We start from the raw sequence: 15,873 nt of genomic DNA, 5'->3' as shown, positions 1-15,873 counted from the left end.
TAATTATATAATGCATGAGGATATACACATATATATATTCTCTTTAGATACTGTATTTGAGGTAAAGAACAAAGACCTCAACAACTAATGAAACATACTAACATTTTTAACATCTAGTTGCCCCAAAAATGTCAAGTATTGAAAGTAGGGAAGGCCATGGGGTTGTTAAAATAAAAAGAGTTTATCCTCATGGGAGCACTAGTGTGCAGCATCAAATTAATGGCAATTTGCCTGTTTGATTAGATTTCTGGTATGCAGAGTTTGTATTTTGGCCTGAGGGTGGCTCATGTCCAGAATAGATTATAAATTTTATTATCTACATTCGGGCCTGATATTTGAACTAGAGGAAAGGTCACAAATAAACAAATAAAATACTAAAAAAAGCCAAACAATAACATTTTTAAGTTACCTAAGTGACTTATATATGTTTAACCTGAGTAGCGAAAGACAGCGGCAAAACGATTTGCCGGGAGTCCGGTGTTCTCACGGGCTCTAGTGAGCCTTGCCCCCAGGCTAGCTATCGAGCTGGTGGGTAACAGATGTCTCCGAAAACGTCGGAGCGCTTTTGAAAATATGTGGTGTCTTGATAAACTGAGCAGATATTTGAGGTTTACACAGCTACATTCGCACCTAAAAATATTTTAAACGTTTATTTTGTGACCCAGAAAGAATAATAAGAGTAATAGAATAATATTAAAACTAACTAGCTGCCGCCATTGTTGGAAACTGAGCTGGGCTGCGCTATGAATTCTGGGACAAAGCTTCTTCTTCTTCAGGGTTTAACGGCAGCTGGCATCCTTGTACATGCAGTGCTGCCATCTTCTGTTTCAGTCCGTTATTACACTCTTAAATCCTGCTACTTATTCCTGCTTCTTTTGTGATCTTACAAAGCTTCAAACGACGCGTCGACTATTAAATCAGTCGTCGACGATTTTGATAGTCGACGTAATCGTGACTAGTCGACTAATCGTGGCAGCCCTAGCTGGCTGACTGAATTCATATAGATTTGATAAGTTATTAGAAAGAGATTTCATACTGGACTTAGATATGAAAAAGAAAAAATGTCGGCTTCAATGTATAATTATTCTAACCACATTGTCTTTTATTGGATGCATGGCTTTCTGCATGATTTGCCACCATCAGGTAGATTTGTCACTTTGTTGTATCTGCTAGCTCCACCTACATCAAACCTGTGCACCTCAGCATGAATAAAGAGCCATTATCAGCTTTCAGAAAAACACACTCCCCGAATGCCAGTGTGTAATATGATTATTAACCACGTGAAGACAGATTGTCTCGCAATTAAAACCTCCTCTCTGCACTCTCCTTCTCCCAGATACTTGCAGATGTGGACAGACAGAGCTTGGCCGCAGGCCGAGAAGCAGCCAAGTCCTCCATCCTGTTCTCTCTCTTCATCCTTCTATCCCCCCTCCAGCCTGATCAATCCTCTTTATAGATTTCTCATTTTCATTTATCTTCCAGAATGTGCTTTCCTCCCATTTTAGGTCTTACAACAAATACCTCTTGATACCTCCTCTTTTCTACTGCCAAATCCTTCCTATCCCTGCCCCCTCAAAAATACATAACAGAAAAAACAAACAAGCAACCCCCCCCCCCCCCCCCCAAAAAAAAGAAACCCACTGACATCACTTCAGATTAACTTCTTCAACAAAAATCTGCTCAGCAACAGCTAATTAAGAATGTGCAGAGGAACACATCATTTGCATTTTTTGTTTATGTATGTACAAAAAGCAAAACACTAACCTAAGTGTGCTGTCAGGATACATTACAGCACGGCGGGAATGCATGCGTGAAATCTGTCACAGCTGCCCAGGGCTGCTGGACGGAGGAGGCAGAGGAGCGAACAAGATGAAGAGACATCAAATGAGAGAGATAAGAGAGAGTGAAAATCAACAGAGCCGGTCAGAGGCTGACCTTTGGCCTTGTACCTGACGGGAAGGACAGCGGTCTCTCCTGCTCTGTCCATCTTGTCATCTCTTGCTGACAACACCAAGCTGTTTCACTTGCACTGCCTCTGTAAGTTATACCCCTCTGTTTCTTTCTGTTGACATAATCTTACCTGAGGCAGATATCAGGCAGGTAAAAAAATGTATTCACTCTACTGGCATGAAGGTACAATCAAAATAGTGTTTGTCCATAAATATGAGCCTACTTCTTTGTATTGAGCCACTTACAGTTATTTAAATGATCCAATGAACTCATGTATGTTCTGTTGAAAGGAGATAGCTTAAAGGACATGGTATTCCACAGATACATACAAACTGGTACTTTGGCATTGGCGCTGTGACACAATGGGCTTATGCCAACATTGAGATTGGTCTCAGTTCCAATTTGTTGCGCATGGATGCTTGCACAGGACCTCTCGGTCTCATATTTGATTGTACTTTCACTGTAAATCCTTTTCCTACATGCAGAACTGAAGTCCTGAGTCCAAAGCAAGGTTTTTTAGATTGATACTCACTGACAGAAATTATGTTTTTATTCATTAAAAAAAGACTATTTTTCAGTGATTGTGTGTATTCAGTTTGTCAGACGAAGCAACTGTTATAAAGTTTAAGATCTGGAGTTAAAAACAAAAAATCCTGTTTTCATCCGAAGCATTGTCAAGAGATGCTAAGCATTTCTAGATATCTCATGCTACATTAGGCAACAACACTAGCTGGAGACTGCTGCAGCCAGAATTCTGCCAATCATGTGCAAAGAGCTTGATGATCTTGTCGCCTTTGAAAAAAGGGAATAGGTCTGCAACCATTTCCAGTCTGTTGCTGTCTAAAAGGGTTGCACTTGACTAACTCAGATGGATAGCAATATGTTGGGAATCCGTCTGCATTTTTAAATTTAATGGCAATTATTTGCACATCTTCACTCTGAGAATGATTGAGAGTCCGAGGGAATGAGACAGGCAGCGGTTGTTTGGAGACAGGTTGTCTCTCCCCAGGCAACCTGCGCAATCCCCTTGTGATCATAAGCGATCGCCCAGAGGTTGAGAGGGTTGCACGTTCAACCTTTGGGTCACTGCAATTTTTTTTTAATTGACAACAACCACCAGTTTTTCCTACTGGCAAGAAGGTTGCTGTCCTATTTTTCCTCTGGTATGACTGAGCCATTAATATGCCCAAAATATGTGACAAAAGCTCCAGTCTCTTGGCTAACAAATAAACTTTTTTCTCTCCACCGCCGTAGATTTTATCATGCATTGGCAGATTGTTAGGCCTCGGTGTCTGATACTGCTGCAGCTGATGCCAGAAGACAACTTGTGCAGATTTCTGTGACAGATCTGCACAATCTGTATTTGACACCCTGGGAATGACAGCGAAAAGCCGAGCAAGCAAGGTAACACTGGTAAATGCAAAAAGGTGGTGCAGAAATAAAATTTGAAGAGTTATAAAGTCAGCCAGTTGGCTCAGAGATTTAATGACCACAGTTTGGCTCTTTGCTGTTCAAGGAGCAGATGACTAAAAAGAAACTTGTCCAGCCGAGCTTGTCACCAACAGTCGTTAGGCCCTCTTCAAAATTTTCATGAACGTGGGAAGCGCAAACCATTCTAAACAAAAGTATAGAGGACATGCCAGCAGTATAACTGGGATCGGCTGACGTTTTTTGGAGGAAGTGTATTTGTTAGGTTTTGTATTGTTGATTGTCATTTAGGCTTAGAAATATTTAACCATATATGCTTAGAGGTGTATAATCATTTGTAGATTGAAAGAATGTCTCATCCTAGGAGGTCTGTAACAACTCTGTGTAGCATAAGATCACACACCTCCTAGGAGAGGTCGTATCTTCTCTTGCTGATATATGGTTTAGCAAACACACGTATATCTCTTTAAGTATAAGAGCCTTTTGTTTAGATAGATCTGCTAGACGCCTGGCACCAGCTTTGGGGAGTCTTCACAGGGTCACATCTTGACCTCACACAAATCACACCACACACACACACAGGCAAGGTACTCTTTGTGTGTATGTAGACGTCATATGTTAATGAACCTATGCATATTCATGTAGCCTCAATAAAAGAACAGTGTTACGGGAGAACGAACGAGAGCAACTGGGGTCAAGCGAAGGAACGGCGTTTGTCCGGTTCTCTCCCGTGCACGAGAAACATGAAGAACTTTGCCTACTCGTGTCTTGCTTTGCTGTGTAATTATATTGTCTTCAACGTTCCAGCGAATAGGTTCAAGCTACAAACCTATCAGTATTTGTTTCCATGACTTGTCAAAGAAAGGTTATCAACACCATATCTCCACAAGTCATAGCAGGAAGGTGGCCACCTGCTAAGAGAAATGCATTACATTGAATTGTACAGAAAGAATACAAAATTGCTCCATTTTCATGGAGCATAGAGCTGCATAGTGTGAAATTGCCTAGAGATATAGTGTGAAGCACACAGTGACAGAGAGACCTGTATCCATGGTGACTCTAATGTTCACTAAACAAGCAGTAATGTCTGGAGGGTAGATATTTTTCTTTATTCTTTGCTTTCAAACGCATTCATAATGATTATTCTTTTGCATTGATACAAAAAATATATGAAGTTAACCCTCGTGGAGACTAGCAATGCTCCTTGTGCATTGTTTCGCTGCTTAATCAAATGAGAATTAATCAGTGCTCAGTAAGCGATGCAGCACTGGCAGCTCTGAGGCATTGGATGCACTGTGAGAGGAGCCTACAGAGGACCAGATGACACCATATTGAGGGTTTTAAAAATTCAACATGTTTTGCATTCGTTTAAATCTCTAACAAAGTCAGAGAGAGGTCAGACACTAATGTTATCTGTCTGCACACTGCCTAATGCTTTGGTCAACATTTTTACATATTACATATATCTGTCTTGCATTTGCATTTGCAGACGTTTTCCATCAGCTTCCACCTTCTCCATAAAAACACAAAGACAGAATAATAACTACAGAACATTTGTTCCAAATGTGTGATTCACTTGCAGTTCCTAGCTCGTGTGATTTGGTGTCAGATTCAGATTTGACTGGCTTCAAATGATTTGTTTTAGCTTTGGGAGGAGATGACTGAGCCTTGGCTAGTGTGTTTAAGCCATTCTGTAAAATAATCCAGGATGTAGGAAAAAGAAAGTTTTCCACAAGTAGCCCGGGTAATATGGTACACTGCTTGCTTTCAGTGCAAATGTGATACAGCACAGGGCTGATCCAGCAGCTCTGGAGCTGAACATCTTATACTTAGGAGCTGCAGATCAGTAAAAACTAATGATGATTTCACTAATTTCATGAGATTTTCTTCCTATGCACCTCCCAACACATCTTTGCACCACTATTACTGTATATGCTACAGATTCAGGCTTCAGTGTTTCAAAAGTTTGAATTACCAAAATTCAAAACTCCTGTAAAAGTGTAAAACAAACCAGACTGAGGCCTAAAGATATCTAAAAAATATCTTCAAAGTTTGATCCCACAGAGAGCAGTGCTGCATGAATTTTCTGGCATCTTTGTTCCACTATTGATGCAGTGTTTGAAACTTGGATGCTGACCTGCTGTTTGACTGAAATATACTCCCTGTAGCCCAGGGCTCAGGCTTCACCTGACACTATCGGCTGGCGGGGGTTCGCTCATGCTGAAAATGTAGGCGCATTGCTGTTATGTGCATATGGCGTATATTAATGTCACGTCTAGTAAATTACCGTGACGGTCTTGATGCGACCACTGCCCCTGGTGCAGGTCCAGCCGGATCGGTTGAACAGGAGGCTGCAGACCTCCCCCTCCATGCAGGGAGCCATCTCACACCACTGACGGCTGCGAACAATTCGTGCTGGGAGGCAAAGAAAGACATCAGGTCAAAGAGGTAAATTAGACAGAGAGACAGATTCACAGAGCGAGAGAGAAAAACTGCGGAAAAAGTCAACTTTTTTTTCCCCATAACAAACAAATCTGTTGTTTTTATGCTCACCAGACACAAAGGTAACCTTATACGTTGATGTCTCTAAAAGCCTGTAGTATTTTAATGAGGTTCTTGTTGAACTAGCATGTCAGAATTGCCTGTGGTAGTAACCTTTACAGGCCAGCTGGCGGTCCATAAATTACTCTCTTGCTAATGCAAGCTTTCACTGCAACTGCACAGAAAGATTGCTTCCCCCCCTCTTCCCGTTTTGACATTTTTTTCTTGGTGGAAATTAAAACATAATAATGTTTCATTTGTTTAAGCTAAATTATACTCTGAGAAGTTGAGTCCAGCTACAGCTTGGCCATAAATTTGATCCTGTTACAAAATGCACACATCTTCATTTTTCTTGGCATCATCAGAGAGCAGATGAATCCATCTTTTTCCCCCACTGAGGTCCTAATTAGCTGGAGGCTGTGGTGGTGGTGGCATATCTCCATTGTGTTTTACAGGTGTAGCCACAATTTAGGCGATTATTTGTTTTTAGCCTGCCTACCTAAAGAGATCATAGCTTTTATACACTGGAGATCATTGTGGCCATATTAGAACGTGACAAATGACATGACTGAAAATTGGTCAAAAAACACACAAAACGCAGATTGTAATAACAGACAGGGGGCCTTTTTCAAAAATTATTATATATTATATATATTTTTGTTTTTTACATGTGTCTTGTTGTCCAGTAACTGTGGGAGGAGAAAACTGTGTTCATTTAGCATGGACAAATGCATTAGTAAAATTGATGCAGCAGCACCATGGGTTTTTCAGTCTACACATTCTTCTTGTCAAAACCTGATGCCAACAAACCCACAATGCAAATTGAACATTAACAGATCAGTGACAGATTGGGAATTGTTGAGGCGGCGATGGTGAATAATAGAAGGAAATGGATTGCAGATGTCTGGTTAGACCGCTTTTTTATTTATTTTTTATTTTTTGTTGCACTCAGCACCCCCAGATTTACACTTTCAAACTTGCAGTCTTAAGCCCCAATGGACAGTGACATTATTTGAGCACTTCTAGCAGGTTTTACTCAAAATAAACCACAAACAACACAGGCAGCTGTGTTCCCTACACAGTAAACCCACTTATGGAGGCATTTGGCCAACATGTTAGTGGCAGGCTAGCAGCTGTAATTTGGTTTTAGGCCCTCGCAAATGTCAAATGTATTATTTCTGATGTCAGTATTGCTATGGTGCTGGACTTATTGTTTTTAGACTTTATGCAGTTGTGACACAAATGACAGCTGCAGGGGTCTGTAAACCTTAAATTCATTTTTAGTAGCATTTTATAGATAGATTAGAGAGAGGAGATTACATATCAGAAAGGCAATCAAAAACAAGCCTTTCTCCAGTCTTCTTAAAGTTATTTGTTGGCAGAAGACGTCAGGCTGTCACAGCGTAACCAAGTGATGCTCCCATTCTCCCGCTGCAGCCTGACTGCATGACATTGAATTAACATTCGCCTGTCGTCGAGGTTGATAAGCACTGATTGTTCTTTACACAGCGTGCTAAAGCAACACTGAAAGGTTATCAGCTCTCTGCGGACCTGGCTGGGGCCACCGCTCCTGCCTACCCACGATCCCCCGGGGCAGCACATTGTGGAACGAGGTAACATGGTGGGCAAATTGAAAGAGAGGAACTACAATTCGCTGAATGTCCGGAGGAGAGCTGATGGTGGAACCGAGAGGGGAGCCGCAGAAGGGGAATGGTAAATGGTAAATGGCCTGTATTTATATAGCGCTTTACTAGTCCCTAAGGACCCCAAAGCGCTTTACATATCCAGTCATCCACCCATTCACACACACATTCACACACTGGTGATGGCAAGCTACATTGTAGCCACAGCCACCCTGGGGCGCACTGACAGAGGCGAGGCTGCCGGACACTGGCGCCACCGGGCCCTCTGACCACCACCAGTAGGCAACGGGTGAAGTGTCTTGCCCAAGGACACAACGACCGAGACTGTCCAAGCCGGGGCTCGAACCGGCAACCTTCCGATTACAAGGCGAACTCCCAACTCTTGAGCCACGATCGCCCAACAGCCACGATCGCCCAACAATCGCGGAAAGAGGTGCGGAAAGGGAGGCCTTGTGACATTTTGCTGTTAACGGTCTGAAATTGGTCTTTGGAGTGTCAGACCCCAACTGCTAGTCTGCAATAAAGATCTGCTGTCTTGTGGTATTTATCAAGCTGGCCGAATAGCACCCTCATGTATGTAACGCGGCACACACAATCACTGCTGTGTAAATACAAAGCCATTCTCCCTCAGCAAATAATGGATATTATTTACTCATCGTGGAAGGAGCTGTGCTTTTTTAAGCCTGCTCTCATAGTGTTGCCATGCAGCCAGGGAGAGACAGCAGTTCAACGAAACAATACATAAACCTGTCGTCGCATCGTACAGAACGAGCTTAAGAAGATAGTTTAGCTTTGCGACTGGATTCTGAGACAAAATGGTCATTTTGGCATCATCCTGAGTGGGGAAGAGGCAAATCTAAAGTGACCTTCCTCCTGACACAGCAACGTGCCGCGGTGAATTTTCATTTTCACAGCTATCCGTCAGGTGCAACAAAGCGTAGATTTATCAGTCAGTTGCAGATGTAGTTTTGAGTACATTACAGGGCCAGCAAAACTCAATTTCCAGGGCAAGGAATAAAAGCTGAGCTGGCAAAGCGGTGGGAGTGCTGACTAACCGTGGAGTGCATCAGGCCAGCCAACCCAGAGTCACGCAGGTTGGCTAAAATAAATGCAGTTTTCAGCTCCTGCTGTACTATCCGGGCACCCGATAGCTTGCCCTTGTTACTTTTTCAATGCCATCCATGACAACATGAGTTGATCTATGATGACTTGATGAGTCTCCTGGTGCTGAGAGCCGTGGATTGGTGACACGGCGTTAGGGGGGGATGAGAGCATTGCTGTGATAACCTCATGCACGACAACATCATGAATAACGCGAGCGGCAACAAAACGGCAGCGCTGCAGTTCGGCTTCAGCCTGTCTCCATCCATCAAACCTATCGCTCCCAAAATGCTGGCACGCACAATTGTAGACACATTAAAAAGCTTAGACGTTACAACCACCCACCCACCCACTAAGCTTCTGTGCTAAAGCTGTCTGAAAATATCTGTCTGCTGCTTGATTTCACCCTTCAGTATGCTTTACATGCTGTGGGTATAATAAACCTGGCTTGTTGGGTTACTCAACTGGTGCAAATTGCTGGAAATATTGTGGCTATCTTGGCATTATAGTTTTATCATGGTGTTTGAACAGATTTTCAGGCCTGTTTTGTAATGTTTTCCTGTTTGTTATGGTAACAGCAGAGATGAAACAGCTGGCTGTGGTGGCTGGAAGAGAGGAGGAGAGTGTCTCTGTCTGGCCGACACCTGGGTGGCCCGTCGTGTCGCAGTCGCTGTCGGAGTCCCACCCAGGGACCGCGGACGTCAAGCCAGGCTTATCAGCTGCCAGGGTCCCTGTCGGGGTACGGCTCTGGACCTCAAACTAGATCACACGTAAGACCATCTGTCCCCCCTGCACATGGTGCCAAGCCCTGCCCAGCGCAACACAACACTGCCAGACGAGACTCAGAGCAGGGCAGGAGGCACAACGGCGACTTCTAAACCAGACGCGCTGCTAATCTGATGAAATTCTGCCACCGCAGAAGAGCAAAAAATAACATCAAATTTATACTCAAGCCACAGGCAGCTCATTTAAAATGTATTCAGATGAAGAGAGAGACACTTTCTCACCAAGGACACACCAAAGGATTAATTGCATCGAAGAAAAAAACAAAGCGACAAATGAATCACTAGAACAATTAATTAAGAGCATCTTTTGAAATGAAATAATGGAACTAATACTGATGATTCTTATGCAGCAGTAAACACCCTACAAGATTATAGCCAGTCATTAAAGCTGGGCACCAAAAACACTGTAACAGGTTTTTACAGGTTTTCGGGCTCATGTTAATTAAACTTCAATCACAGATCAATCTGCAACATTATCCTGACAGCATGGGCCTGATGGGCTGATGATCAGCCCGCCTACAAAATGTATCCACACATAATCATGTATTGTGTTTGTTGAGAATCCAGTTAGTTTCCTGTTGCAGTTTTTTGGGGGGGCTTGCTTTGCATTTCTGGTGGGTAGTGTTTTATTTGTGGTTGTTGACACAGATGGGAAGTTTACGCTCCACTGATCAGAAATCAATAAACCATTAGTAGAGTTGTACCATAAAAAAATAATTTTTTTATGTTTATGAAGTGGTTATAACCAATCTGGGTTAATCCATCAATCAACTGGCTTTTCATGAGCAACAAACTATTGGTCAATTACAGAGGGTCAAAATTAACCAGATGCCAAATATTTTATTTTCAGAAAATACCTGTTCCATATTATTGTAGGGTCTACCTTACAATGTGAAGCGCCTTGAGTTGACTGTTGTGATTTGCTGCTGTATAAATACAATAAAATTGAATTCAACTGAAAATTTACACTCCTTTAACTACACAGGGGACAACTATCAAAGTTACAAATGCAACAGTGATACAACAAGACTTTTTATCACTTGTCATTAGCCTTTCGTCTTTTTCTAAAGCTGAATTTTGTCACTGCACCGAATCTTTTCTTGGCATCACTGTTGAAAGCAACGTTCCATAGAAAGTTCATTCAAAGGTAGTAAATTGCGCACTTAGACACACTAGTAATCAAACGCTTGTAGATTGCAGGGTGACTCCATTTCCATGAAAAACTATTAAATAAAAATCTTAAAGGTGTTTTTACTCTCTGCATAGAGGGCTTTTAATGTGAAACATCAGCACATCCTTTTTTTTTAAATTGCAATTGCAAATAAAAGAAACATTTGAACTCCTTGGTGAATAAAAATATTTCTCCTAAACAGAAAGAAAAAAAAAACAAGAGCAACAAATTCAATTCAATTAAAATTAACTTTACACGTTCTTTTGTGCTTATGCAACACTGAATAATCATGGCTGTGTTCCATATGAAAGATGAAATTGCTCATGAAACTGCTGCTATGAAATATACATTCAATAAATATTAAAATGATCAAGATGAGGTAAATATGGAAGGAAGTGCTGTTAGCACTGCAGGCAAACTATGCCAACAACACTAGCAAATGAATGTCAGATCAGAAGCAAACATGTTTTTCAAAGTCACGCTTGTTTAAAACGAGGGCCTGGCTCTGTCTGCAGTTAAAATAAAGAGTACATCTAATCCTCTCGGCTATGCGTCTGCAATATAAATACGAAAAAAACCTCTGCTTTTGTTTTGTTTTGATGCTTCTTCTAAATCACTTCTTTTGCCCGTTTATTGTCAATAACGCTTTGACTGAGCGCAAAACGAGAAGCTTGAACCCAGCATATAAACGGTCTCCCTGCAGCCTCTTATCATGGTGGCCATCGAGCTTCATACGATTACCGTGTGATGTGGTAGCATGGCAACAACGGGCCACGCAGAGAAAGGGAGCAGGAGAGACTCGGGGAGCAGATTAGAGTGAGAGCAGGGAGACAAGCAAGGAAAAGCACATAATCCTCCTGTGTACAGTGTGCAGACTAAACCTGCACAACCCTGACATACAGCAGCACAAAAAGAGGGCAAAAAAGCTTGAAATACGCCTACAAAAAGAGTATCAAAAGAAGTAACTTGCAGAAAAAAAGCCACTGCCCTTGCTGCAACATGTTCAGTGAAGTAAAAAAAACAAAAAAAACCAGGAGGAACAACTCGGTAATATGTCATACTGCACAAGCAATGCAGCTACCGTCTAGGCTAATCAATTCATATATTCACAGGTAACAACAGACTTTATTCACTTTGAGGCTTAGATAGTTTTGTCGTTATGTAATTACTGAAGGCAGAATACAAGCAGGACGGCAAGGGAGATAAGAAGAATTGTCCAATTGCCTCTGTTAAGCCATCAGCTGCAGATTGTAGTAACTTTGAAAATGTCTCAGAGGTTACATCAGACTAAGCCTTGGATTTTAGTTTCGATTCATTACAGGAAACAGTAAAGGCCCTCAAATCCCAGAGCTTTTCGTGGTGATTATAACTCTGCCGATGACTTGATCCAATCTGTGCTCACAGTGTAAATTGCACGTATACACTCCAAAAGGTCAGCTGCTCACGGGGTCAAATGTCAAACTGTGCACTTTATCAGTGTGTAGTGTGAAAAGTCAATCTCCCAAAGTTCTGTGCACAGCAACCAAAGCTGACAAGCATCAGTTCTTTGAAAATCCAGTAACAGACAAACATAAATACGAATAACCCTCCACACTGGTCATACCTATTGGGTAAAAATGGATGTTTATCAAAGCTTCAGTTCTGACTGTAATCACATTACCACTCACCATAGCTGACAATGGAAATGTTGGAACATTATTCTACCTCAGGTGAAAATCAAAGGTTTTACTTCTATACTCTGTTGAGTGTATTCAGCTGTTAATTTTCCAGTGTTAAAACACTACATCTCCAAAACCAGTTATGTAGATGTTTGTAAAGGACATATCTAAAGTCTGAATTCACTCAATAAAGCTTCCTTGATCGCTGTCCATGGTGCTGATCGTTGAGCTGATCTAGCTTATGGATCCTGGTAGATGAACTGGCCTTTGTTCTATTAGGTCAGTCGCCTAATGTCTGCAATATCTTTGGGTACTAATTCATAATACATTATTTGCATGCTAACAGCTAAAGTTTTGATATCCTTAGATCTGATGTCTTTACCAGCTTTAATCACACTACTGGAAATAAAGGTGGACCGTGCAGGTTGTCGAGATATAACAGGATTTGACACTGTTGCATCTGTGACTCACACCTTTACAAAAATGCTCTATTACTTCCAAAAGACAAGTTATCCCCCCGCAAAAATAACCTTCCATATTTCTTATTAGATATTGAACGTGTAGATCCAGCTGCAGAAACCGGGGGAACTAGAGAAGACTATGACGTGGCAAAAATATATCCCACTAGAAGTGAACCAGGGACATTGCAGTTATTTGCTAATCATAAGTCAGCACACATCTTAATTTTTCAATCCTTGGTCTCAGCATTTAATAGCTATTGGTATTATGTATGAGCATGCTCTTGATCTTTCTACCGCTTTATAAAATGAATAGTTACATATTCCGTTCAATCCAGTTTTAACTAGAGTATGTGCCACCCATTGACAACAAAAGCCATCTCAAGGTGCTTTGTATTGTAAGCTAAAGACTTTATAAAGAGAAAGCCAATGAGCCGATGATCCTTTATGAGCAAGCGATTCGCAACAGTGTCCTCACTTTGTAAGACGAGGAGACCTCTTTGTGTTACAAACTGTAACATCCAATCTGTAACACCCAAATGCACACCTTTGTCTCATTTAGTGGCCTCATTCAAATGCGGATCCACAAATACAGAGAAATTAAAGCCATATCCTCTCTTAGCTACTTGTCTGCAACGTGCTTCCACTCTCCCTCTGGATGTGAGAGCACCACTCATGGGTTCTCTTGCAGGATGAAGGAGGACACAGCGCCTGCCTGGCCAGATATCAGAAAACACTGCTTAACTTGTCCATCGGCAGGTTCAGTCATAAAGAGTGCACTAAAAAGGCCAGTTGTTATCACAAGCACAACTTTAGAGTTATTAACACTTTTATTGCACTTACAGTAACATAACTAGTTAAAATCAAGTCTGGCAACCCGCCTCTCAATTTCTCTGTTCTGTGTGTGTCGGTTTCACCACAATACACAGGCCATGACGCAGAGGATAGAAAAAAAAAGGAAGGAGCACACATAAATAGCACAAGCTCCTGATATGACTGCGTAATCAAGCAGCTAAAAATGCGCCAATGTCGGATAAACCTTGTTCCCGATTTTCAGTTCTAACAAGCCGCATCCACGGGATTGGTTCCTTAGTCTTGTTGTGTTTGAAACTGCACTGACATCCTGCAGCTCCCAGGCAAAAAACGCTCAGCCATGTAGCTGACTGCTTGTCTTCGAGCACACAAAAGAAACACCATATGGACATGCATATAAACCACAGCTCTCCGTCACAAAAAGGAATTTGTTTAAGTTACTCTTTAACCTGAAAAACAAATGAGATTTTTGTGCTCTGTTCACCATATGTTTCCAAAATTAGTCATAGCTGTAAACACCCCGTATCAGGCAGGCTCGCTCGCCTTTGTTTACATGCCACAGACGGAGAGTCAGTGACGGTTCCACTTTCATTAAAGGTCACTGTTCTATCACAGGATCACAAAAGGGCAGTGATCCACTTCTTCTGCAGCTGTGAAAGTGTTGTATAAAACTGATCAGGAAGAAAGTGGAACACTGAAAGAATGATCCCCGGCCTTGGTGAGATACAGAAATATATAAACCTATTTATAAGTCTGTGAATTGTTTATGTGTTTAGAAGGGCAAAAGAGGATTTATGGGAAGGGCCATTAAAGTGAATGTAAATGAATCTGCTCTCAGCTAAAAGGTTAGAGAGGATATGTGAGCACAGGCATCATTAAATCCACTGCATTTTGGTGCAATACACACTAATTCCATTTAAAATCCTGGCAACGACTGACGAGCTCAGCTGTCAGCAGAAAATCTTAATATGACCCTGCAAGCAACAGGTCCCAACTTTAATGCGCTGGCTATTAATGGAGCGTAGGGTGTGGTGCGGCAGGAAGCCAGTAATAATCAATTTCCTGCTGCTGTAATCATAGTTCTCTGTAAATTAATTAGCATCTGTTGAGTGTTATGGAAAAATGTCTGCGGAGAGGGAGAGGTGGTTAAAAGCAGCGCGCCGAGAGGATGACATGGACTGTGGGGCTCTGGTGTCAGGGATATTAGATTAAGGCCAACATGAGTCATCGCATGATGGAACTAATGGTGCATCTGATTGTGATATTGTGAGCTCCAATCACACCCCTCCCATCCCTTTCATCGTTCTTATCACCCTTAGCTAGATACTGTCCAATGGCTCAGAGACAGGGGCTCTAAAGTATAAAATCTTATCTACAAAGTGGATGAACACTGGAGTCTCCATTACAAGTGATCTTTATTATTTTTTTTTTAAAAACCCAGGTGGAGGAGGAAAAGGAGGAGGAAAATTCAACCCAATACACGCTGGAGACACAAAGCAATTACTAATTTGTTGATGTCACAGTGGCTGACTGAAGAAGGCCTAATGCAGACAACCAATCACACAGTTAGGAGTAAAACAGTCTAAAAGGCATCAAAAAGTCAGACATGCAAAGTGATTATCGATTGGCTGGTTAAACAACCAAATTACATCGGCACTTACTTTTAATGGAGAGAGAAGGAAGCAATACATTTTGTTCATTGGGCTTATTGAGGACAGGTTGCGCTCTGTTGTTGTTGAAGTCTGGCTTTTTACCCAGTGTCAAACGGGGGAGATGATGCTGCTTTGCATTAGGATATTTTTGACATTAATAACTTGGCTGTAAAGTGGCTAATGACTCTTTGTCCTGTTTTCTTCCATTCTCCTTGGGTTGGTAAAGTTTCATGACTGGATAGTGCATGGTTACGACGCTACCATTTTGACAAAGACTGTCCAAAGACAGGACAGTCAGACCGACACAGCGGTGCCGTAGTTCCTGCAACAGCAGGTTTGTCCAGCAGCACGTTTGGAAGTCACGACACAGGCGGACAGACAGAAAACAGCAACTGCATTCCACTCAGGAGTAGCCGATGCAGGGCTGCGGTATTGTGCATTTTGCTTCACTGAAATGGGACTCCTACTGGAACAGAGACATTATTGTTAATAGTTACACCTGTGCTTTTCCTCTTATAATTTGTCATGATGTTCCTGTTATGTCAAAATGTCTGCCATGAAAAAGGTCTGTAGATGCTGTTGTGGCAGAGGAAATGATTCCACGTGTCATTATCGCATGTATTATTGGTCTTGGCGATATTTTAACCTGAAGTTGATTTTTTTTTTTTCATTT

The 15,873-nt window shown here is 41.8% G+C and overlaps 1 protein-coding gene across 1 annotated transcript in view; it reads right to left on the bottom strand.

Annotated features, from left to right (window-relative positions):
* tafa5l (TAFA chemokine like family member 5, like) overlaps positions 1 to 15,873 on the bottom strand; it is a 56,946-nt gene that overhangs the window by 23,124 nt on the left and 17,949 nt on the right. The window contains exon 4 of the mRNA XM_080900093.1: positions 5,666 to 5,793. Within this exon, the coding sequence (XP_080756219.1) occupies positions 5,666 to 5,793 (128 nt within the window). The remainder of the gene's footprint in view (positions 1 to 5,665; positions 5,794 to 15,873) is intronic.

Source organism: Rhamphochromis sp. 'chilingali' (assembly GCF_963969265.1).
Source record: "Rhamphochromis sp. 'chilingali' genome assembly, chromosome: 12".
In the NCBI taxonomy this organism is placed as follows: domain Eukaryota; kingdom Metazoa; phylum Chordata; class Actinopteri; order Cichliformes; family Cichlidae; genus Rhamphochromis; species Rhamphochromis sp. 'chilingali'.
The sequence above is the reverse complement of the archived record's forward strand: the minus strand, read 5'-3'. Positions and strand labels throughout refer to the sequence as shown.